Genomic DNA, 26,943 nt, shown 5'->3' with positions numbered 1-26,943 from the left:
TTAAGCCATGGAAGTCTCCCTAGGAAGTTAGTTTCCACTTGATTTGACTTAAATAAGTAACTTTTCTTTATACAGACAATAAGTTCTAGTAATACTGAGATAGACAATGGTGTTATAATCAAACAGTAAGTTCTAATAACAGTGAAATACAACACACTGAGGAAGAGGGTGGTGTTATAATGATCAATGGAAAAAAACATGATACAAAATCTCACACCCAATAATTAGAAATGTACACACATTATACATGTATCACATACATATATTATACATGTAATATATATATATATATACACACATCACATAAACTGAAAACTGAATAACTGAATGAGCAAAATCTCACTAGTTCTATATAAAGGACAATTAGTAATAAAATAACATTTACTTGTTTGGGAATCTGTCCAAAATTATTAATAAAACCAATTGTGGCATTCTTTTTCAAAGGGTCTTCAATACTATAAATGTCAACATTTCCTTCATAGAAAAGATGATGAAAGACATTCACAGCTTCCACTGCTGGCTGTCCCTGTTGCTTGTATCCAAAAATCAAATCAATCCATTCATGCAAGTGGGCACTGACAAAGTCACTCTCTAAAGCCTGAAAAACAACAGATACTAAGTGCATTGTAATCAAAACATGGCTTTCATCATAAATACCCATACACACACATCTCAAATAATGTAAGCTTACACTGGTTCAACACTAGTTTAAAACACTATTAATATGTAACGTTTACATTAACCACATGGTAATGGAGACAGAAGGAACCACACACTTTTTCTGGAGGCTATCAAATAGAGATTTAACAACATTTAGTTCCTAAATAAAGACATTAAAAAACGTAAAGAAAAAAAAATTGAATTATTACTTCAGGTTAGTACAAAATGAAGAAATTCATAAGTTAGCTTTTTCTTTTTTAGGGACAACAAAGAGCAAAAAATAGAGTATAATAATAATAAAAAATTACATAAGAAAGTATGTTGAATTTCACACAAAAGCTACTCAAGGGCTATCAACCCTTGATTTTGAAGTAATGGACTAGAACAAAAGCAGCTATTCAACAACACCCAATGCCAATTCTTGGGCTACTCCTTTCTGACAAATACTGGACGTGATCATCACAGTGCAATGCTCCCACAATGTTTAGTGTATGTACTTACAATAACTTATTAAAAGCATCACAAAAACTGAATTATTTACTTTACTTGATATGTTCTAAGGAAGAACAATTAATTCAACAATATGAGAAGCATGACTGTACTCAGTGTATCCCCTCATTTGAAATACTGATATTTTCCAACATCAACTTGTGAGTGGGAAGGAGGTGTTTATTACAGCTTTTGTTTAATGAATTCAACTTCAAATTTATAAAAGTAGAGGCAATGGTAGAATAAACATTAAATTTATATTAAATATCATGTTCCACCATGAACTGTCTTGTATAGTTCCATTAAATTAAATCAAGATCACAAATATGCATCAATATAGAAGATAATATTAAGGAAGGTTTCTCAATTACTACATTCAGATGTAACACATGTGTAGACATGACAGTTGTTTTGTTTTTGTCTACTCTGCTATAAAGCTGGCCAATAATGTAGTTTACAAATGAGGATGCATTTCTTTGAGCAAGGGTACTTCCAGAAAAGTACTTTGGGAAAGAAGTTACCTCCTCTGTTTCAGAGCAACTTATAATAAAAAATTTACAGTAATAAATCTCTTTGAAAATGAAGTTGAAAAATACCAGTGTTGCAAATTTAATATTAACTCACATTCTTTTCCCTCTTATCAGAAAAAATTTTCAAATGAAGAGTTGATAGACAAATGTGCTGTACATTTAACAGTTTGGTTTGAATTTTGCACTAGGCTACACGAGGGTTATCTGATCTAGCTGTCCCTAATTTTGCAGTGTAAGACTAGTTGGAAGGCAGCTAGTCATCACCACCAACTGCTAACTCTTGGGCTATTCTTTTACCAGCAAATAGTGGGATTGACCATCACATTATAATGCCCCCACGGCTTAAAGAGCGAGCATGTTTGGTGTGACGGGGATTCGGACTTGCAACCCTCAGATTATGAGTCGAGTACCTTTACCACCTGGCCATGCTGGACCATACATTTAATGATTTTTTATTTAAAACCTCAAATATCTTACTTTTTGATAGATGAGATACACATATTACACACGACTTTTGGGTTTGTGCTTGTAGTATATGAAACAAAATCCCAAGCACAGAGGCAATGTTTAGGAAACATTAACTGGGCAACATCAAAACACAACCACCTCTTTTTGTTATCTTTATCAAAACAGAAATGTAAAAATAAAAAGCATATTCAAACAAAAGTGCAAGTTTTCATGTTTCTATGGTTTTATTATACTGAAATGTTTGGTCATCATGAGACAGGTTTGGTAATATCAAGGAAACATTTTATATGTGAGAGGAATTACAGTTGCTTTATGCTTTATATATGCAATAATAAAAGGCATCCACAAAATGAGTACAAGAACCTTCTTACAAAACAAAACATTTTCCACAGGTTTTGAGAAAATCTCAGATTATAGCCAGTATGAGAGGTTACTCTTGTCCTTACAATGTATGTTCTTAAAATCAACTCTCATAAAAATGTGAAAATAAAGGTTTTTGTGAGTTCCTACCTGTCTGTGCACTCTGATAAATTCCCGGGAATCTCCTTTTGCCCAAGGTGGTAAGATGACATCATCAAGTTGTACACCATTTTGTTTGTAGCCTGCAGTGATATTGTAATTTAAATTTGTTACTATAATAAAATGTTTACTTAGATTACTGATTATTTCATAAATAAAAGCTACTTAAGTAATGTTTTTCTGTTTGTTATCAGGTAGACACTAGAATAAGTATCTAAACTAATTCCACACAATTTTTCCATCTATGAGTGATTTTCTTGAAAATTAAATACAGAAAGCATAGTATTAATACCAGTGATTCATTTATCACACACACAAAACATACCAGAAGTACTAGTGATCTATTAATCAGAAATATAAAACATATCAGGTATACCAATGATTCATTAATCAGACACAAACGTACTACCAGAAATACCAATGATCTGTTAATAAGACACATAAAACACATCAGAAATCTCTAACTTACTAATCATACCAATAAACATACATATCAAAAAGTACTTACCCACAAATCATGCATATAAAATGCACTAAAAATCAGGAATAACTAATCACATGGCAAATAAAAATTGCTAACAAACAAAATTACCAGGAATAAAGAATTCACTAATCACACCACAGAAAAGAAATACACAAACAGTAATTCACTGTAAATAGACAAGTTTACCAGAAAGATGTAGTCAATTTTTACATGGGCTGCCAACTCAAGAAGGTTTATGAGAAATAAAGATACCAGGTTTGTAATACACAAAACAAATCTGATTTAATACTTTAACAACAAGAACAGTTGACTGTCGAACTCTAAGTAAGATCAACTGCATATTAACTTAGTATTTGGCTTGGAATATTAATGAATTAAAAATTGTTTGCCATTATAGAAAAAATTCCTTTCAATATAACTTCATTTGCTCAAATATATTGATTTTTTTTTTCAAACTTAGCTTGCATCTTAAAGACACATCTTACGAGATATCAAAATAAAATCTTGATCAAACTGAACATTGATTCATGGTGTAACTTCTCTATATCTACTTCAGGATAAAGCAGGTGCAAAGTTCTGGTTTAATGAGCTAAACTGAGAATTATCTCATCAAGTAAGTACTTAGTTCAGCATAAGGTTTAACTTCTTTGTATATGTGTATTACTGTTGATCATATAGCTATACTTTATTTTAACAGAGTAAATTGATTCTTCCTCTTGTGAGATGATCCACAATCTAACTTAAGTTATCCATGGAATTCTTCATAAGATGTTACACTTACTACACAATAAACTTTAAATATATGTACTATTACCCTGAAACACTGACTATTTATTTTGCCAACCATTTGGTTATTCATCATCTCAGTAACTAATATCCAAAACATTTTGGTCTCTCTAATAGACATTTTCCATTAATGCTTCCTCTATCAACATGTCCTTTTGTGTATACTCTCAGGCTAAGACATTTAAAATTCGTATATTCAACTATTTCAACTATGATGACCAATCCATGCATGTTAATATTTATAGGAACTTTTCAGATTTCATCTGGCAGAAGTGGTCAATAATTTGTTACTTGAAAACATTTACTGGCTATGAACAGTTACAGATGAAGGTGTTTGATATATACATTTTTTCCCAATTTGCTAATCTTTCTCTCAATCTGACTTCTCTAGTACTGAGTAAAGAAGTGCACTTGACATGAGGTATTTCATCACAACCTACTCAAGATAACAGTCATCAGAATCCTACTACTCAACTCCTACCATCATAAATACATTACGTTTATCTTTGTGGACACAATATCTTGTTTAGAGGCACCTTACAAAGACACCTTAAAATGTAAACATGGTATCCTACAGTATAAAAATATATAATCTTAAAATTATGTTGAAATATCAGCTTTGGTGCTGCTTTAATGAGTCATGGCAAACATCACACATGCATCAAATATTTTGAAAGGAAATGAGTAGAGCCCCAATAATTTCAGTACTTTCAAAAGATCCAATTTTTGAAAGCACTTGAGTTATAGAGCTTTTATTAATTTCTATATATATCAAGACTATCTGAACCTTTGTGATTTTCTAACATTATGAATATATTTTCAAAGGAATGTTCCTGTTGTGGTCATTAACCAACAGGCTTGTTGATGGCTGTAAAAAGCTCATTTGCTTAAAACATTGGCATGAAAATAAACTACAAAGGTGATGTATGTCTAAAAGGATGAATTTCCTCATTTTATCACCTTTACATTTTTCTAATTAAATACATAAGAAAACTTACAAATCTATATCAATTGTTTCTTACCAGTTTCATATGCTGTTCATAGTAATACCAAAAACATAAGAACACAAACAACAAAAACATAAAAAAATAACTATTTAACATATACACTCACATACATATAAATTGATACAATAACAATCAACTCCTTACTAAAAGAGAAATTTTTAAAATAAAATAAAATTGAGTTCCTTTTAAAAATAAATAGATTAGGTGTAAGATATTATATAATGATTTGGGTATTTGAGAAGATTACTTACCAAAGTCAAATCTGTTAGAGTTTAATAGGAACTCAGATTGCTTACCAAAATCAAATCTGTTCGAGTTTAATAGGAACTCGGGAAGATAAAAAAATTCGGGAATTAATTCTTTCACATCGGCCATATTGTGTTTTGCTGCTGACAGCCAAGCATCTTTTATACTGTGAAACATTCGATCAGCTAAATCAAAGTGTCCACCCTATGGAAAATACAAGAAATTTTTACTTTACAAACTAACTAGAAGCCAACACAGACAAAAAGAGTACAAAGGCTCTGAATATTGTTAAATTTACTTTGATTTATACTGTTAAGCTTCAGAGATTACTTGTTTTCCTCTTAAACAACTTTACTGCAGACAAGTCAATGTTCCTGGTTTACTAAAAATAAAGATGTTACTTGTATTAAATGTTTTAGCGAATGTAATAAATGGTAGAAAACCTGGTATCAAGTGAAAGCATACAGAATGTTTTGACAATAACTGTTGAATCAAAGGAAAAGCAAAAGACATTTGTATACACTAAAATAATTTGTAAAATATTGAGGCACAGTAAAAACACACACACTAGCTGGAGTACTTGACCCCTGGAAGGTATCTTATGACATGAAAAGTTATTTCCTTTATGTGCAGTTGTGAAAAATGTAAGATGTTCTCATAAAAACTACAAAACACAAAATGTGAAACTGAAAATTTGTACGCATCTCTCCATAAACCCAATAAACCTCCAAACCACATTTAGTGAATATCCATCAATGGGGGTGGGGGTGATGTAGTGGTAAAAACAACAAAACTGAACATTTGTATGTATCCCCACATGGACCTAACAAACCTCCATATCAATTTTGGTGAAGATCCATCCACACCCTGCAAAAGTTACACTGACGTACAACAGGCTGTAGTACTATATTTATGTAGATACTCACACAGAAACATAATTTAGAGACATAAAATAAAATATAAATGCCATAGAACTGTGGTTTATGGTAAAATAATAAGATACCTTATCTACAAGAAGAGAAATTATAACATCTCAAAGTACAGTTTACAATGGAAAAATTTGTACAAATGCAGCAAATTAAAGTCAAAAGTACACAACAATCACAAATACGATGGATAAAGTGTGGAGGTAATAATCAAGAGAAGCGAGATATCCACTGGCTTCACAACTGAAGTAATTAAAAGGTTATTTTTTTATATTTCATTTATAGTCTATATAAGAACAGTTTCTTATGTCGTGAACTTTAATTGAAAGTCTAATATTTTTGTTTCATGAGAAGTTTACAGAACTATATTTTAAAGTTTCTGTTGTGATGTGAAGTAGCATATCTGTTATTAAACTGATTATTTCATTGCCACAGGATGGCCACATAACTGTATCACTACGCCTCATGTTTCAGCCTCAAGACAAACACAGCTTGTCTTTTTGATATTTTAGTAAAGTTTACTAAATTAGATCAGTAAAAGATAATAGTTTCTCGAATGGTCCAGAAATATTACAAAAATAATTGGAAAGTCTTGTGATTTTTTGTAACATGTATTTTTGAAAGAAAATATCTAACATGCTGGGATATTTTTGTTAGTTTTCAAGTGATTTCATTAAATATAAGAAACTTATGTCTATTGACTACATAAAAATATATATACAGTACCAGAACATTTAGCTAGAAATGATGTGTACTATAATACTAAGAGAAGAAGAAAGTAAACTTCCATGAGGGTTAAATAACCTACTTATAATACAAGTAAATCATTATATGGTTGTAAAGTGTACTGATAATAATGAAGGTTATAGCATAAATACTAAAAGCTGACATACTGCAGGTGCTAAGCTCAACTTTGTAAACATTGAACTACATATGTAAATAACACTTCAAATAATCTTTTGTTTCTTATTACCCAGCCTAATTAACAAGTTCTGGTGTTGAAGGAAAACCTTTTGAATTGCAATCTTTTGGTAAACAAAATACCTATCAAAAATTATATTTTTACATACCACTCATTTTGAATACAAAATGGATAAATTAATAGAAATGTGAAAACATATACAGTATAAGTCATTTTAATCACAAGTATTAGACCCATTAGTAACAATGAAAGTTGCTACAAATAAGGAGAATGCCAAGAAATACAGGTTTTAGGGCTGTGTGAGCATAACTTAATTTGATATATTTAAAAGGATATGAAATGATGAAGAAATTAAATAAAAAAAAGGTTAAAACCAGTGTTGGAAACAAAACAAAACAAGAAAATTAAAATATGTAAACCTGATATCAAAATGTGGCCACTATTTACTATATGATTAAGAACTTTTCTTCAAAAGGTCAAACAATGACCTTATGAGTACACTGAATCATACCTGAAGCCTAAGGAAATGCTGAGTGAACGGTTCCATTCGAAGTAGATAGGAAGCTACAATCATAGCAGATGAGTAGAAAGTCCCATAATGATAAGGTGGTGTTTCACCTGGTATAAAAACAAGTTGTACAATTCACGTCAGTTTTGTTCGCCATGAAGCAAACATTGATGAAGTATATCATGAACAGTGAATTTCACAAAACAAGCAAGGGAAAAAACTAAATATATAAAATAACCCTCATTCCAATTTTAAAAACCATTAACACTTTTGTAATGGGCTCAATATGATATACACAGGTTCGTCTACACATTTGCACACATTAAGTATTTGCAATATAACTTTTGATAAAACAGGTGTAACTTCATAAAACCTGGTAAACTTTTAGCAAAAGTTACAATTTGTTTGTACACTCAAAAAATCAGATTTTTAATGAAATATTTTTATGTAAGATTTGTTTGTGAAAACATCAAGACTGTTTCATTGCTAGTTTGAGTGCAAGGTGATTTCATGTTATGATTAAATTAGCCATTCTTCGTTCCAAAAATCTCAAATATTTGCATAATCTCTAAAACCTCCTAAATACATTTCAAACATTCATTTTCAATAAGACTATATCTTATGTTATTTTCTATACCCTAACTATGTTGGGTGTGCCATTCGACAAACCTAAAAACATTAGATAATAAATATAAATTATGCTTTTCTTGTGCTAAAATGACAACATATCACAATACAAAAATACAAATGGTTAGTCTAAGTGATTTAAGTCTCATAATGCTGTAAATTTATTTTTATTATATTGACCTTCCAGTCATGCCTAGCTAACATTACATAACTTGAAGTGATACAGTGCATGTGTACTCAGGTCACAATGGCCAGTAATATAAAACTGACATTTAGCCTTCCCTGTCTCAGCTGTCTTTTAGTGTACTAATATTTTGTAATGCAAGTCACATTTCAATTATTATACAATATATACATGTACATAGGTTATTACTACATAGAAATAAATTACTAAATTTATTTTTCTAAAATATGAAACAATAAATAAAAAAGTAAAGCAAACAATTATCTCCTGTAGTTATGACTTTAAAACTCAGTTGCTACTGAACAATGGTTACTAAGACTTTTCAACTTTTAAACGTGGAGGATATGAAATACAATTTTGTTCAGGTTTATTATATATATAGTCAAATAATCAATACATCTAATAACTATACTGATACCATACAATTCTATTATAATTTATTAAGCTTAATAAACAAGTCATATTTAGGTTTAAAAAATATGAAACTTTGAGCAACCTACCTTCTTGAAATCTTACTTCAAAATAACAGAATAAAATGTGTGAGAAAACCTCTCAGAGGACATTCTAAGCCATCAATTGGTAATTAACATGCCATATATTGAAGTAAGTGTATATGAGGAACCTTTCAAATATTCTGACATCACAAACATCTAATTTTAAACATTACTGCATTCAACATACCATGTGACTCACTGAAATCTACATGTAGGTGTGTTCTTTTAATATTTACTTTAAGTTAACAAATTAAATCATATATAACAAAGTTTGATTATAATCTACAATTCTATTCCAAACTTATTGACATAAATTTATAAAATTGTAGTTCAATATAATTTTGAATGTAAGTCAAAAAATGAGATGACATAGTCTTTGACCTCTGACTCGTCGCAAAAGGGTTAAAATGATGAAATACTTACACAGTATCTTTGCTAACATTTTTCAGGCTATGGTATTTTCTGAATGTGAGGAAACTGACAACCCTAACATTAAGACACAGCTCATTAATCTAAAGATTAATGGACATATAGTTCCAAGCGATGGATCCCAATACACAGTCTGAATTCTCTTACACTACACAAGTTTCAAGGAAACAGCTTAGCACAATACTTCCTTCTTTGAAGCTACTAAACCAGTACAACAACAAAATGGTTATGCTGATTATGTTTGGTGACTTTTTGAAATTGTCCTTCACTACAGGTGTGCCTAAACGTTGTTCTTGAGTTAATTGTAACAAGAGCAATTTCTTATTGAAGTAATTTGAATTGTTTTCTAGAATGTCCTTCAGAGAACCTAACAGCTTATGACAACACTTATGATTTGGTTTTGTTAGTCAAAGAAACAATTAAATTTTTCATATACAAATACTTTACTTCAAAAGTTAGGTATACAGACACATTTTAAAAACATTATGCATATCCTGTGACATCTATGAATAAAAAAAACAATTTTAATAGTTTATATGACTTAATAAAAGCATAAAACTCATGAAAATAACTCTAAAATATGTTAATAAAACATCATAATAGATTTATTTAAATAACCTCACCATGAGGATCATCCCATTCTCTGTATCGTTTCTTGAACTGCTCGAGCCTATCAGGTGTCTGTGCTCCCATTGGCTTAGAAAAATCTCTGAATGTCTTGCTGTTATGCAAATCCAGTTCCTATTAAGGTAAATATAATAAAAATATTCATATATTAACTCAAATGATAAAAATAATTTCATATTGAGACTTCTTGAACCAGTGTTTTCCTGAAATCATGCATACATTAACTGAGAACTACTCAAATAACCTTTTGCCTCATTTTTAGTAAATACAAGAACCAACTTTTAAAACATAAAACCTACATTTTGTAATGGTAAAATTCAACTGACCTTAAGCAGCTGGGAAAGCATTGTAATTAAGGAATATCAAATGTCACAATAAAATCAACAGCATACCACATTAAATTGACTGTAACAGTTACCACATTAGACTGACCACAACAGTTTTTATTGGTAATATGGCAGTTAAATTCATTGTTGCTTTATAACTGCCACCAACAAGAGGCCCTTTTTCCCTACTCTAGCCTATCACACTACTGGATGTTCAGATAGCATCTGTCTATGCATGAATGCTAGTTGTATTTTTATGGTTATTAATTCTTGCAATTAATTAACCTGAAGGTTGTTCAATTATAGTGCTGAATTTATGGGCCTAAAAAAAGATATTATGACAGTTGTTTTTCTTTCCCATGGTTTCTGAAAATGGCAGTTACCTTATATTCAAGATCACCCTCTAATTGAATCAATATGGTATTTCCAACTCCCACAAGATATCCTATTACAACTTACAACAGTTTGAGTTTCTGAATATTCACACACTTTTAATGGGTAAATAAATACAAAAGAAATACCACTACTCAGTCTAAAGATACCTTAACATTTTCTGAGATCCAGGTGTTTATAATCAACCTAGGTAACTGAGCTTGAAATACATTCAAGACTTTAAAAAGCGGTGCTCGGCATACCATTGGATTGGTTTTAAAATATAAGTAACACTCATTGTTGAAAATTATAGTGAAACTTTATTCTTAGTTTCTTTTATGTTTGAATATAAGATTATTTGAGATGAAGAAATACTAGACATCTTTGAAAAGGTTGACTCAGCAACCTCTTATTATACAATAATATTGTGTATACTAGTAATATCAAGTTCACATTTCCAAACTATACCTATAAACATTGTAGTATATTCAAGATTATAGTAATGGTTATACACATAACTAATAACTTATGGTCCACCTTAATCAACCTAAAAAAACTACTGTTATTTGGTACATACCTCAGATTCATAGTCTGCCAACACCCAAGGAAATACAGGGTACTGCATAAGATCATTGTATGAACGACCAGCTAAGGTGTTCAGGTGCATGAGATACTGAAAATTGGTGATTTCTCCACGCTGGAAAAATAAAAAAAAAGTCCCTTATTACGATGTAATATTTGTATGTAATTTTTTTTACATATACTTGGTGAAAAAAAATAAATAAAAGAATTATTAGCTTTAGGCTTTCACAAAAAATACAAAACAATTACAAATTATTTTTCCTACGAGTGGTAATAAATCCAAAATAGTAGGTGTCCAGAAAATCATGATACATAAAAAAAAATCATGAATGTGTTTTATCTGCAGGCAGAGTGATTTTTTTTCCAATGGTCATTAGTATACATTAGTTTCAACTTAAAATAGTGCCATTTAGTGGCTTTAATAACTGTCTGGAGGTAAAATAGTGCTATCTAATTGTCATTTGTAATTGCTCAAGTGAAATATGGAAAGTGACTGTCATATATCTTACCATTCAATGTTTCAGTACCACAGAATGAAAAGAAAACAACTACACACACAAATATCCAGTACTATATGTGTTACAGCATGTAAAGTTAAGAAAGTACCATCTGCATCATGAGAAAACATACTCCACTGATACTTACTTATAATACTCACACACACAAAGACCCACAGACAAGTTCTTTTATGATTACATTATGTTACAAAATTTTTACTTTTTTTTGTTCCTGGGCAGAAAGTGTTATTTCCCAATTGCTTATGCCTAAAGTAAATGGAAAAACTTATTTTTCTCTTCAAACTTTGTTTTTGTGACCTGGGAGTGTATAACGAAAACATGATGAGAGACTGTATTTGGGGGCTGATACATGAAAGTGATTTACATTACAGTCGCAAATCTCGAAAAACTACAAACTTCTAAACATTTTTGTATAACTTTAGTATAAATACTGTAAATCTTGATTCATATGTTGTTTTATTCAGACCTTATGTAAATAAAAATGTGCAAATTTGCTCATTTTTACATAGAAAATAGGTTAATTTCTAAATTTCATTATCCAGATCACAAAAGCAAAGTTTGATTGGAATAATGGCCATTTTCTGTACTTTTACAACATAAGCAATTAAGAAATAACAAATACTAACCAGGAACAAAATTTGTGTTACATAGTGTAATACATACAAGAATAAATTAGGTCACATAAGCAATAGTGGCAAAGATGTACAGTAAAAATTACATCATCAGAAACAATGTGTGTGTGTGTGTGTGTGTGTGTATTCCAAAACATTGAGAGCTTACAGCTACTAGGCAAAACTGTGTTTATTTGACATTTTTAAAAGATATTAAGAGTTGAAAAAACCCTGTTTTATTGCTATAAATTACTAGTTGGCATTTGCAAGTTGCATTTTTTGAACATCCATCAAATTGTAAATTAAAAACAAGTATTGTGTACTGTGACATGTCATGCATGTCTAACATACAAAATTACCTACAGTGGCAATTCCCAACACACTTAAAGACTTTTTCTGTTATAACAGCAATACCACACACCACAATCTTTAGTTATTTTTAAAGCTACTACATTCACAGTGCCACAATAAGCCAAAAACTAACTTACCACCCAACGCTGAGTAACAGATGTTTCTCCAATTAAACTGCTCAGCAAATTAGCACTGTGAAATAGAGTTATTAGATAATTATAACTTTAAAAAAATGTAAATTGTAATCAGCATTAGAATTGGTGTCTTCTCAAAAACTACATCATGGTTTCAAAGTTTACATCTCTCAAATTATACTAATTTGCCATAAAAGAAATTACAGTTGAAACTGACCAACACCAAATACAAAGCAAATGCAAACAAATAACACTGCATAACAATTTTTTTGAAAATTTTGCTTCCTGAAAGTTTTTGATGATTGTGACAGATACCTGGTGGGTATGCACAAATATAGTTTTGGTTTTGCTTCATCATGCAGAACTCAGAGAAATAGACAGTTAACTGTTTACCGGCAATAACATATTTAATTGCGTTTATGTTTCTAATAAGCTATTAAGTTCAACATAACTAAAAGTGTTTTGCTACTGATTTTCGTTTGTATTCAATGTCTGGTGCATCACGTTGCAGTATCCAACAGTAGTTAGCAAGCATTGACGGATTCCAGTTGCCCTGATATCGTTTTTCCATTGTAGCAATGTCCTGGTGAAACCTTTTACCATGTTTGTCACTGACAGCACTGAGATTTGCAGGAAAGAAGTCCAAGTGTGAGTGGAGGAAATGAATCTTGAGTGGCACATTGCACTTCATTGTTTTACATGCTTTGAAAAGTTTGTCTACCAGCTGAATGTAATGTGGGGCTGTATAATTGCCAAGAAAATTGTCAACAATGTCTTTGAATGCTTTCCAGGCAATCTTTTCCAGCCCAACAAACAGATCTTTGAACCACTTGTCACTCATAACAAAAATGCCCTCTTTGATCTCAGCATCAGTTATTCTTGGGAATATCTGTCTTAAATAACAAAAACCTTCACCTTCTTTGTTCATTGCTTTCACGAAATTCTTCACAAGTCCCACTTTTATGTGAAGAGGAGGCAAAAAAATCTTTGCCAGGTCAACAAGTGGTTCATGCGCCACATTTTACTGTCTTGAAACCAATTTTTTACAGAGTGGCTAGCTCTGTCTAGAATAATGTGACTCTTTGGCACAACTGTCTCATTCACAGATAAAACAACAGTACTTTGTATAGCCAAGCTGCAGTCCCAGTAACAGAGCAACGACTTTCAGATCTCCATAGATATTCCAGTTGTACTTGTTGTACTGGATGTGCTTCAGCAACATTTCCATGTTCTCGTAGGTTTCTTTCATGTGTGCTGTATAGCCAACAGGTATTGAAGGGTGAACTTTGTCATTGTGTAACAGAACAGCTTTGAGACTTTGAGACATTGATGAATCAATAAAGAGACGCCACTCTTGTGGGTCAAGATCACAACCTAAAGCAGAGAACAATTCTTTGATGTTAACACAGAAACAGAGACTGTCAACTTGTGTAAAGAATTTGGTTATATCATCTTGGCGACTTCAAAAAACAGAAATTTTCCTACCTGGTGAAAGCAAACACCATTCCTGCAGTCTCAAACCCAGCAACTCGGCTTTTGCTTTTGACAGACCCAAATCTCTGACCAGCTCGTTTAATTCCATCTGTGTTATGAGATGTGGATCGCCTGAGGAGCAATGTCACTGCCAGTTCCCTGCATTGCAGTTTCTTTATCTTGTTTGTCCAAGACCCATTCCTCTGGTGGTTCTGGAATTGGAAGACTATCATCATGTGGCATGGGTCTCATTGCTAAAGGCAGATTAAGGTATTCAACTGACTTCTTGTTTTTGGCAGAGAAACCAGATACATTAGTCAAACAGAAGTAACAGTCCATCACATGGTCTTTCTGTTCTCGCCATATCATCGGGACAGCAAATGGCATTGTCTTTTGAGTGCCTCTGAGCCAAGCCCTCAGACAGACAGCATGTGTCGCACAACAAATATGAGGCGTCACATATTAGTGACCAATTAGTCTAAATCACCAATTTTACAGCCGAAGTACAGATGTCATGCTTTCTTTAAAAGAGCAGTCACTGAGCATCTTAGATGAACAAGCAAATACTCGCCACAAATATAGCAGCATGTATCGCAGCTATTATGACACTTGACGAGACATACTGACAGACACCAATCATCCTGTAAAATGTCTATAACATCTAACTTACTTGTTACAGTGCTACTGAGGCAATGCTATATTCTGAAACAATACGTACACAACTATAAGGTCTATATTAATCTAATGAGCAGCATCTGTGTATGTAAGCCTGCTGAGACAGTGTCAAGCTGGCTCCAGCCTGCCCAGGCTGCATACTTCCACAGAACAACTTCCAACCTGGCCTGATTTCAAGCCTGGACATGTCCAAACTGCACAAAACATTGTTCATAGGTCTCTTACACAAACGAAAATTTTTGGACACAAATATAAAAAAAAAACATGACAAAACTGAAAATTTTGATGAAATGGTACGTGATGGGCAAATTTGGATGTGATTTTTGTAATCAGCAGCCAAAAATATATAAGGAACACTCAACAGTGTTCAAGAAGCAAAAACTTTGTTGTGCAGTGTAATTAGTAATAAAAACAAAGAAAACATTGAAAAAAGAGTGAATGTACATATTATATGTAGTTTTCATTTTAAGATGACAATTTTTTCTTCTTTCCTTCATCTTTAACAGTTATTTAAAATTACTTGTTCTTAAAAGAATCAGTTCCACAGTTTTCTTTCGTCTTTAATTCTTATTGATTTCAGCCTATTTCTTTTTACCTACTACTCTAACGTATTTAATTTTCAACAAAATGGAAGGAACAACTCTATAATATTTGCATTTTGTTACAATTTCATTCACTGTTTTCATTAACATTTCAATATTGTCATAACTCCTAATGTATTCAGATTTAAGAATTAATAAAAACTAAAGTTATATTCACACTGAAAAGTTTAAGACGTCATTAGCTACAGACACTATTTGAGTAATGATACAAGTATGGAACATTACTTTAACTTCTAAGATACAGTTTTAACACATCAACTAAATAAAAAAACAATACAATGCAATCTTATTCAAATCTGGTTTATTTAGTCTATACAAACTTTTGCTTTTTTGTCCTAAAGTGTTTCAAACTTTAAGATTCAGATGTATGAATTTAATTACAGAGGAAATGCAAAGATATTAAATCATGTGTCAAAGTTACCAGGTTCATCATGATGAGAAACCCATGTGAAGTAAAAATGTATTCTAATAACAATTGGTATGGGTATCAAAACTTTAATTGAAATAAAATACAGAATAATATGCAGAACAACATAATGAACATCTTTGGTCATTGTTCATAACAGACAGTTTGTAAACTCTTTGTTAACCTGAAGATAACCTAAGAGGGTCAAAATGTTGTTCTGTACTTCATTTAAAAGTTTTAATACCAGTCATTTTTAGAATACAAAGTCACAAGATGTTTGAAAATAAAATATTTCATCCAACACAAAATTAAAGCTGCATTTACCTGGATTCTACGCTAGCCCCTCTCCTTTGTCCTGCTAAAGAGTCTTGGGCACTGTCAGTAATTGAAGTAGCTACAGTCATGAACCTAAAATATTAGCAAAAAATTAGTGTGTAATCACACAGTACTACTTGTATGTGGATGCACATGTACTTCAATATACCACTTTGTATAAGTAATGACACGGTATTACTTGTATGTGGATGTACATGTACTTCAATATACCACTTTGTATAAGTAATGACATGGAGTATTACTTGTATGTGGATGTAAGTATACTTCAATATACCACTTTCTATAAGTAATACTTATAGTAATACTTCTCTTCCATTTAATTTTCTTTCTCCTGATGAAGAAGACATCACAACTGAGCATTATTTTTAACTAATCTCACACTTATGAAGTATTATGGTTAACATTTTGGTGTTTTCTCACCAGAGGGATGAGGAAAGCAAAAGTCATACCTTGCATACACTTTGTTTCTCACTTTTCGAGGAAATGCTAAAAGGTGATTTCTTCCATCTGCCGAAAATACTTCAAGAGCAATTGGCTGCAAACCAAAATTACTATCATTTTTAAATGAACTCAATACCAAATCTCATAATTTTTTTGTAAACTCTATAAACATTTTTAAACAAACACCAACTTCATTTCAGTTCTTAAACAAACATATATCATGTCAAAAACATCTTTATTTGCAATAAACTCAAAAGTATTTGTCAAAATTACTATGAACAGTTATGTTCTCAATTAAAAATGTAAAGGAATAACATGGGAAAAAAATAAGGATTACTAGTATTTATAACTGTATGTCATTAGGGTTCCAAACCAAATAGAAATGTTGAATTGTAAAAAATTAAAAAAAACTTTCATGGCAGTAATTTTTTAAAAATCTCCTCACCTGAAGTAAATATCTTCGTTTGTGTACTTCTTTAATATCTTCATAAGCAAACTTACTGCACCTAAAGAACCAGACAGTTAAAACTATAATTTTTCTTTAAAACTAACTTATTTTACAATTTCATTTCAATGTTTTCTTCCAAAATTTTTACTTCTTGCATTCTTCTTTGTTTTTTGAAATTCGCACAAAGCTACACGAGGGCTATCTAAGCTAGCCATCCCTAATTTTGCAGTGTAAGACTAGAGGGAAGGCAGCTAGCTAGTCATCACCACCCACTGCTAACTCTTGGGCTACTCTTTTACCAACAAATTGACCATAACTTTATAATGCTCTCATGGCTGAAAGAGCGAGCAGGTTTGGTGTGACAGGGATTTGAACCCGCGACCCTCAGATTACGAGTCAAATGCCTTAACCCACCTGGTCATGTCGGTCAATCTACTTTGTAATTTATTTACAACTTTCTCCTCAGGATAATTAACAATTAGCAGATTATGTAAAGTAAATAAATTAGTGTCTACTGTTTAACTATTTCAAAAAGATATGAATTTGTAAAATCATTGAAAATAAGCTGAGAGAAAAAATGTTAAAGATTAGAAAAAAGCAGAATAGAATATCAAAAAAACCTAGTTTGTAGAATTAAAATTTTGGTATTACTAAAAAAGATGTAAATAACTAATTTACAATAAAAGAAAAAATAGCTACAATATGATAGTAGAAACTACTGTGGAAATAAAGGGATGACCCAAAAAAATTGAAGAATGCTTTGTACAATATAAATTGAACCACATATAAATTACTAAGTACAGTATTTATAATGTGTTAATAACTAAACTGTTTTTTTGTTATTATTTTATGCTACTTGGAGACTTATCCTAAGCAAGCCCACAAATATTTTTTTTAAAGTGGAAAGAAGTGAAAAATAATTTATCATCCACTTACAAACGTTTCTGGTGCTTTGTATGAGGAGATGTACTTGGAATTATTGGGTCATGCATGCTAAATAAATAAAATATCATTTTTATTTATCATTTCAGAAGCAGCCTCAAATAAAGAAGACTGTAAACATTACTTAACACACATTCAAAACTTTCCCATTTTGTATTAAAATCTGTTCATACAAGGACATTGATTAAAAATGAAATATGAAGTAATTAATTAAGTCGTAAACTTAGATAAGGTTATTAAGAACATTAATATACATTTAAGAAAAAAAGAGCTTGTAAAAATATTTTTAATGAGTTAAAATTGTTAAGATAAACATAATCAATAGACAAGAAAAATTAATTTCAAAATAGATTTTTTACAATTTTTCCCATTTCCCACCAGTATATTTGCTTCATCGTTTTCTTTGTTTTGTATCTCCAAGAAGTCTCTACATTATCATTAAAACATCAATACATTTTTCTTCAACAAACAACACTATGATATTCAATAAAATAAGCCCTTGGAATCTCATTTTAATGATCCTTCATTAAAATACCCAACATCCAAAAGAAGAACACTACCATTCGCTCAAAATATTTGAAAACTTGGATTTGTGACATGTCACTGAGTTAGAATGGTTTAAGGCAGTGGTTCTTACCCTGGGTTCAATCGAACCCCAGGAGTTCGGTGAGTCAGTCTCAGGGTTCAGCGAAGGTCAATTATATAGACCTGTGAAAGGACACTGTGTGTGTGTCCTTTCCTTTGAACCCACTCGTATGATTCGTGACATCATGCTCCACTTGGCCATCATTGGCTGCAGCTGATCACATCACATCACTTGGCCTTAATATCTGTGCTGCAGGGAACTTTGTGCACTTAGCAGTTGACTTGTAACTGTAGTAATCGTGCATCATTTGTGACTTTTTTTCCTAATCTTTCAATCCCTTTATACTAACTATGTCGAGCAAAAACAGAAAAGTGGTCGAACAAATATGTACAATACAGATTCATGTGTATAACGGAACATAATGAAAGTCAGCATCCTCAATGCATGATTTGCAATGCCAAGTTGAGCAATTCTAATCTAGCACCAGCAAAACTAAGAGAACACTCCCTAAAGCTGCATGGAGATGGGAAATACAAGAACACAACACTTGCTGAATTCAAGGTAAAGAGCCAGATTCGATGAAAAGGCTACTTTGCCTGTTCTCGGCTTTGTACCCATCGACAAACTGATCCTCACAGAATCGAATGAAGTTGCGTACTTGATCACAAAGCAAGGCAAACCACACACCATTGGTGAATCACTCATAAAACCAGATGCGTTGAAGATGGCAAATATCATGCTGGGAAAAGCTGCTGAAAATAAGTTATCCCAAATTCCTCTTTCAAATGACACCATCAGCAGCAGAATAGATGACATGAGCGATGACATCTGATTTCAAGCCCAGCAAAATTCAGCTTTCAACTCAAGGAAACCACCGACGTTTTCAATCTAAACCAGCTTGTTGTATTCATGCACTATGTGAAGAACGATGAGATAAAAGATTTTTTATTTTGTAAGCCTCTTACAACAACAACTAAGGCAGCTGACGTGAAGAAACTTGTGGATGACTTCTTCAGAGACAACGATCTTTCGTGGGATATGGTTTCTGCAGTTTGTTCGGAAGGAGCTCCAGTCATGCTGGGATGAAACTCTGGTTTTAATGCACTGGTGAAAGCCGATGCACCACACATCATTGTAATGCACTGTGTTCTGCACAGGCATGTGTTGGCAACGAAAACCTTGGCTTCAAAACTGACAAAAGTATTAAAAATTGTAGTGGAATGTGTGAACTTTGTTCACCATAGTGCCCTGAAGCACCACACCTTCAAAGAGCTGTGTAATGAAATGGGCTCTGAATTCGAGGCACTTCTGTACCATTCTGACATTTGGTGTTTATCCCGGGGAAAGGTGCTGAATCGTGTTTTTGCCATGTGTGTGGAATTAGCCCTGTTTTTGCAAGAGAGCACCAACATTGTCATGCAGATTGCTTCGAAAAATCTGAGTTCACTCTCATTTTGGTGTACATGGTCGATATCTTTAATGCTCTCAATCATCTCAATCAACAGATGCAGGGTGGTGGAGTCAACATCATCGAAGCGGAAGAAAACCTGAAGGCTATTAAAAAAAAGCTACCGTTATGGAAATGACGAACAGAGAATGATAACTTCTCAAACTTTCCCCTGCTGGATGACTGTGTAAGTAAGATCAAAGATGTGTCTGAAATCGGAGACATTTCTGTACCCGGGGAACAGAAGCAAGCAATTGTCATGCACTTAGATGAGCTCGAAAAGTCTCTCAACGGATACTTCCCAACCAGAGAGTCATATCCAGCATGGGTGAGACAGCCGTTCACGTTTAGTGTTGTGGCAGCAAATGTCAATGATGAATACTTCGACGAAATCATTGAACTTCAGCAGAGCCAGGTTCAACAGCAACTTTTCACAACAACAACGCTCTCAACGTTTTGGTGACACCAAATTGTAGCGTACCCTCTTATTGCTAAGAAAGCCCTTGAGATACTCATACCGTTTGTTACATCGTATCTTTGCGAGCAATCCTTTTCGGGGATGGTAGACATAAAAACAAAGTAAAGGAACAGACTTTGTTGCGAAAATGATATGACAATGGCACTTGCCAAGGTGAAGCCGCACATTTCTGAACTTGTCTCTGAAAGCCAACAGCAAAAGCCACATTGATTTGTAGTAAATATTCATTGAGTTATGTTTTTGTTTGTGTGAATTTCATGTTTTGTTGGTTTTGTTCTTTGAACAGTGATATTGTGTGCAACTGATGTATGGTTTATTTTGTGCACTAATAAAATATCTACTTATGTTTTGAATTTGAAAAAAATCATATTTTATTTTTCCAATTACGAAAGGTTCAGTGAATGCAAGTACGAAACTTCCGGGGTTCAGTACCTCCAACAAGGTTAAGAGCCACTGGTTTAAGGATATTCTAACTTTCAGCTGTAAACACAATATCCTGTGAAAAGTAGATAAAAATTGATGCTATAAATATTGCATGCTTTTAAAATTCTATCCTGACAATGATTTGTGATGAGTGGGCATTACAAACACCATACACATAAACTGTAGTTCTCCACTGTAAAAACTTACTCTTATCTAAATTTACTTGTGAGAGATAAAATTACTGGAAAATCGTTTAACTTAATGAAATCTAAGATCAAGATTCAAAAACAAACTGGGGTTTATAACCATTCTTAACCAGAACTGTGTAATTCTGGTGACTGGTTATTTGGAATTAAGTAGAAAGTTACACAAAGGCTATCAGTGCTTTGCTCACCATGGATATCGAAACCCAAATTTTAGCAGTTAATTCTGGTTATAATTTTGTTCACACTTAGTTTCTTAATTTTCAACCACTAAACTGTACAGTAATGTTTTTAAAAAGGCAGAGAAATATTTGTGAAACATATCATGTTATTGTAAGAGTTTAACGTAAGACAAATTACAGGTTGTATATCTGTAAAAGAAAACTGAACAACATACTTAGCAGGTAGTGTAGCGATGTCTCTGATCTCACGTGTCTTAAGCAAGGTAAACCCATCAACTACATAAAAGTGTTCTTTGCCAAATAAGAGAAGACCTTCACTGGTGTCTAAGCCTTGTATTCTTGCACAGCGAAACATGTAACTGATCTACAATGACAGAAAAGATCACAACTATATAGTCTTTATACAAATTTATCATGAAAAGAAACCGATTTATATTTATAGTAAAATTGTGGATAAACAGTGGGAATGATTTCAATTTTAAGAAAATTTATATAAACAACTTAATCACTTCCAGACCTGGGAGGATTTAACCAATTTCTTGATTTTGTTTCCATTCTCACAGTGAGAATATTTAACCCAAGTGCCTGAAATACTAAATTCTGTCTTGTATAAACACAAAAAAATGTGTGCATTTTGAACAGTTTCTCTATATATTTCTGTGTTCCAGAATTTTGTTGTGAGAAACTGTTAAAAAAAAAAAAAAGCTTTATATTGTTTGCTTGTGCTGTGCCTATTAAGGGAATAAAATCCAACTATTAGTGTTTTAATGTCCTTCAGTTTACTAGTGAACCAACCAGAAGGAAAAAATAATCTTTACCTGAAAATAAAATTTCTTAGTAAAATTTGAAGAAACAAAGTTTGAAGGATTTTTTTAGCACTGTACTCATTTACTGTCTCAGCACAAAACTACACAGCTACAATGATAAACACATCTTTAAACCAAAGGTATACAAGTATCACTACAAGTCCTATAATTCTGTATCTTCTAAAATCCAACAATTAATACCCAATGACTTAATGCATTCCATCTCACATTTTAGTTGTTTCATACTTATATTGGTGTATTTATGTTAATTTCACTTTAAACTTAGGTTTTACTTAAGAGTTTTGTATGAGATAGTATGCAACTTGTATTACTTAACAGAAATATACTGTAATAATTAATTAATTAAATACAATAATCTTTAAATCTACATCAGCAACTTGTAGAAAACAAAATATTTAATATTTTGAAAATTTTCAATAAGAAAAAAAATTAATAATCCAAATCCAAATAATATTTTCTTTCAAAAAGCAAACAAACAAAATAAATGATTCAACAATTACTAAAATTTGAAGAAGATAAAACAAGACTGGATGAATGAAACTTTGTAGAATGGACAGCAACTGCCTGTTGTGGAGAAAAAAAGTGTAGAGGACAACATTTCAAAAGGTGGAAGACTTGTGTCTCTACAACAGGGAGTTGCCATCCATTCTACTAAGTTTTATCATGAATACTCTGCCTGAACAATCTATCAAAGAAAGACTGGACGAAGTTAAAAGAATTATTTCACATTTTCCAAATAGCTTAGGACAGGGAAGAGAAATAATAATTGAATAACAGGCTGCAAAAAACAGAATAGGAACAAAAAATATTTTCCTTAAAACAAATTACTTAAATTTCTTAGTAGATTTAGAATAAAATCTATAGGTTAGCTGTTTAGTTTTCTTGACCATAAAATTCATTTATTTCAACTTTAAATTCTTTGAACATAAACTGCACAACAATTCACTTTATTCATGCATCTAAAACAGCAGATTCTTCTTTCAAGACATGATTACTGCAGTCTTTCCAATGAAATACTCTAGTATATGTACATAAAATAAAATACTATAACTTACTAATGATGTGGACCCTAAAACAGACATAGCCTTGAAACTATTAAAATTAATAAATAACTGAAAAACAAATACACAAAACATTTTCCTTAAAACAAATCACTTAAATTTTTTGACAGATTTAAAATAAAATAAAATTACTCTTTAATCCACTGTGTAACATGTATGTCTTCTTCTGTACAATATCCTATTCTGTAAAATTCCATCACAAAAAATCATTGTTCATATGTTACTTGATTTTCTTTACTATATTTTCTATTATACAATAAATTCTTAATTGCCTTTAATGTCATTTCTTTTATTAATAAACTTAGTTGAAAAAACAAACAAACCTTTTCTCCTTCCTCCAATAACCTTAAAACACTCTGACTATCAGGAGTTTCTTCCTGCTCAGCAGATCCTTCTGGCCCTAAATCCACTGGTTCCTGTTCTTCCTCATTTTCACTAAAACTGCGATTTGCTGGTGGCCTTGGAAGAAGATGGGCCATACGAAGACCGAGAAACCCTAAACAATCAAACTGAACATTACGCAAGTGCATGCACACACACACAATTACATTAAATAAATGTAATATTACTTAAAAATCAAAAAAGTATTCATTTTTTTACAATTCATCTCAAATCACACAAATACAAGCTTATTAGCTATTATTTCACTATTTATATCAGTGTGCAACAAGTACATTTTTTTTTAATACAAGTGTGCCTACTATGAAAGCTAAACTTTCACATGGCAAAAGTTTGATATATCAATATAAGAGAGCTTGTCATACACACTGGGAAAAAATCACATTTAAATAAAATACAAATAAATCAGAAATTGTTTCAAACAGTAAAACGTTTACAGAATAGTTTCACACAAAACTATGCATTTTCAGTAATTATCTATAATATCTCAAATACTGCATACACATTCCAGCAAGTACAACTAAAATGTCACTTTTTGACACTTAGTACAACATAACAGCTTCACTTGATAACACAACAGTGGCTTCATTGATAACATATCAAGAACTTCTCTATGTTAACTATATAGTCTTCTTTATCATAAAATTTAATTATTTCAACCTGAAGTTCTTTGAACATAAACTTCACACCAATTCACTTAATTCATGCACCTAAAACAGTAGATTTTTTTCATTTCAAGACATGACTACTGCAGTCTTTTGAATGAAATACTCTAGTACATGTATATAAAATAAAATGCTATAACTTACTAATGACATGGATACTAAACAGACATAGCTTTGAAACTATTACAATTAATAATAAATTGAAAAACCAACAAGCAAAGAAAACTTATGTTACCCAAAGATTTCACTGATTAGAACCTTGGTTTCACTAGTAAAGGCATCACCAAGTTGACTAGTGGAACCACTTTTGTAATGAAAAATTTGTGAAATGTACTTCAGTCTGTTTTCCTCAATTCCACAAGGATAGTTTCACCAAGTGCAAACAGTTTCAAGTATTAATGATTAATAAATATTCATGTTGTAAACGCAATTACATGAAAATGTACTGTCTGGGAGCAAACACTCCACAGCCTAGTTGCAAGTACTTTTCTCAAAGTCAACCACAACTTCTCACACAACATACCAACTTCCCTTTCCTCAGCAACCTCTGTTTCGATAACTAGTTCTTCAGAAGCAATGCTGTTCAGGTCAGATTTTGTGTCTTCTTGTTCAACAAGGTACTGAGGCCTCCAACGATTAAAATATTCTTTGCTGTCAAAACTTGTAGGAAGTTTATACTTCAGGCTTTTCTGTTAAGAAAGATGTACAACATAAGTACATAACTCCAAACCTATCAGCTCTATTATACACAGATAAAAGTTCTGCTAAACAAATTTCAAAATCTATAATTAATGCACATATTTATACTACATTACAGAACTGAGAAGAAAAACAAAAACAGTTGTTCATTTCATAAGTACTTCATTTATCAATAATAAATAAATAATTAATATCTGAAGTAATTGTGAAGCATACAAGTGTCTGTTTTTCCCTCAATTATGTAATTATGGAATTTCACCAAGTGCCAAGGGTTTCATTTATCATCTATATACACTACATTAAGTGAACAATTTTAAAATAAGCAAGTTACAGTTATTTAAAGTTTTATACTGGAAACACAAGTTCACAACATCTCATACACTTTATCTTTATTAAAGCAACAAGACAAGTGAATTATTTACACAAATTGTGTTTTACAAAAGTAAGTCAAAATTGATGAATTTTCCATATTAAAAATTAATTCTAGAACCAAATGCTAGCTTAAAAACTTATTCTATGTGGTGGATGGTGTTCAAGCTATCTTTATTTCAATCTGTCTCTTCAAAAAGCTCAGACAGCTTTTGTGTAGTTTTGTAAGAAATCTGATAAACAAGCAAATGAATTTTATTTTTGTTCGTACCAAAATATTTTAAACACTGAAATTGTAAAGTATATAGAGTAACACAGCAACACTTGTCACTGTTACCACTGCAATGCTTGTCATTGTTACAAGATTTTACACAAACAATACAACAAAAGATAAGGATTATACCATTAGAACTAAGTGATATTTTATCTTACACTTCCACAAATATGATTAAAAGTCATTAATTTCTTTGATAAACACTTCAGTGAAACAATTTTAGAATTAATAGGTAAAGGCAAGTAAATTAAAAAGCCAGATACAAGTGCTTCTTTCCATTAAACTTTTAACACATTAAATTTAGCAGTTCCCATACACAGCATGGTTTTCTTTGAAGATAAACACCTCAGTTTCGATGAATAATCATTCTCAGAGGTAGACAAATAAATAATAAACAAATATAAATTACTTATCATATTTCTTAGAGTGAACTAGGAACACAAGTCTAAGAACATGAGTGAAGCAAAATTGAACAGTAATGATTGCCATTCATTTATTAATAAAACACAAGAATACATACATTTTCACCATTTTCCAATTCTGGCCGATACATATAATTTGCATAAAACTGCTCATTTGGAACCATTTTTTTCCTCATTCTAAAGGGGCCTGTAACCAAATAAAAACATTATGACTGCTGCTTTACACTGCTATGATTGAAAGTACCTAACATATATTAATGTATTGAAATAGAAGTACACACAACATATTCACTAATAAATATATCATGAACCTAAATTTTATTCATATATCTTTAAAACAGACTACAAACTTGTAAGGCTCATACTAAAAGCCACTAGACCCCATGCATCCCAGAAACTTGATCACCAAAATATAACAGAAAATGAATGCTAGGTATATATTACATTTTGGTTACAATAAGTCTTATGATCAGTGGGATATTTTGAATATAAAAAAGCACCATTCTAGTAAAAAAAACAAACAACATTTTATGAATTCTAGTTATTTAATTTAAATTCTTTAATGTAATTTATTCTATAAAGAACACAATAATTATTGCTTATTATTATTATCACTATAATTATTACAATTCAGATATCAAGAATTAAGGAAATAATGTCCTGCTCCTTCATTAGTGGAAAGGTCACATGTGCTTATAAGAGTATTTCTGAAAGGTCTCATGAGCTTACGAGTATTTCTGAAAGGTCTCATGAGCTTACGAGTATTTCTGAAAGGTCTCATGAGC

At 31.6% G+C, this 26,943-nt stretch overlaps 1 protein-coding gene across 3 annotated transcripts in view; it reads right to left on the bottom strand.

Annotated features, from left to right (window-relative positions):
• Window positions 1-26,943, bottom strand: part of bchs (WD repeat and FYVE domain containing 3 bchs) — a 130,197-nt gene that overhangs the window by 16,695 nt on the left and 86,559 nt on the right. For 2 of the 3 annotated variants that reach the window (XM_076469929.1, XM_076469930.1), the window contains exons 46-60: window positions 26,257-26,345; window positions 24,918-25,083; window positions 23,654-23,826; window positions 21,658-21,806; window positions 18,118-18,174; window positions 17,179-17,239; window positions 16,742-16,827; window positions 16,281-16,364; window positions 12,804-12,858; window positions 11,182-11,301; window positions 9,903-10,020; window positions 7,549-7,655; window positions 5,240-5,393; window positions 2,658-2,749; window positions 386-598 (exon numbers count right to left, since the gene is read on the bottom strand). In XM_076469929.1, coding sequence (XP_076326044.1) covers window positions 386-598; window positions 2,658-2,749; window positions 5,240-5,393; window positions 7,549-7,655; window positions 9,903-10,020; window positions 11,182-11,301; window positions 12,804-12,858; window positions 16,281-16,364; window positions 16,742-16,827; window positions 17,179-17,239; window positions 18,118-18,174; window positions 21,658-21,806; window positions 23,654-23,826; window positions 24,918-25,083; window positions 26,257-26,345 — 1,724 coding nt within the window. The remainder of the gene's footprint in view (window positions 1-385; window positions 599-2,657; window positions 2,750-5,239; window positions 5,394-7,548; window positions 7,656-9,902; window positions 10,021-11,181; window positions 11,302-12,803; window positions 12,859-16,280; window positions 16,365-16,741; window positions 16,828-17,178; window positions 17,240-18,117; window positions 18,175-21,657; window positions 21,807-23,653; window positions 23,827-24,917; window positions 25,084-26,256; window positions 26,346-26,943) is intronic. The other variant, XM_076469931.1, reaches the window with a different exon arrangement.

The sequence above is a fragment of the Tachypleus tridentatus genome, chromosome 12 (genome assembly GCF_004210375.1).
Source record: "Tachypleus tridentatus isolate NWPU-2018 chromosome 12, ASM421037v1, whole genome shotgun sequence".
In the NCBI taxonomy this organism is placed as follows: domain Eukaryota; kingdom Metazoa; phylum Arthropoda; class Merostomata; order Xiphosura; family Limulidae; genus Tachypleus; species Tachypleus tridentatus.
This window is presented reverse-complemented; position numbering and strand designations above follow the sequence as displayed.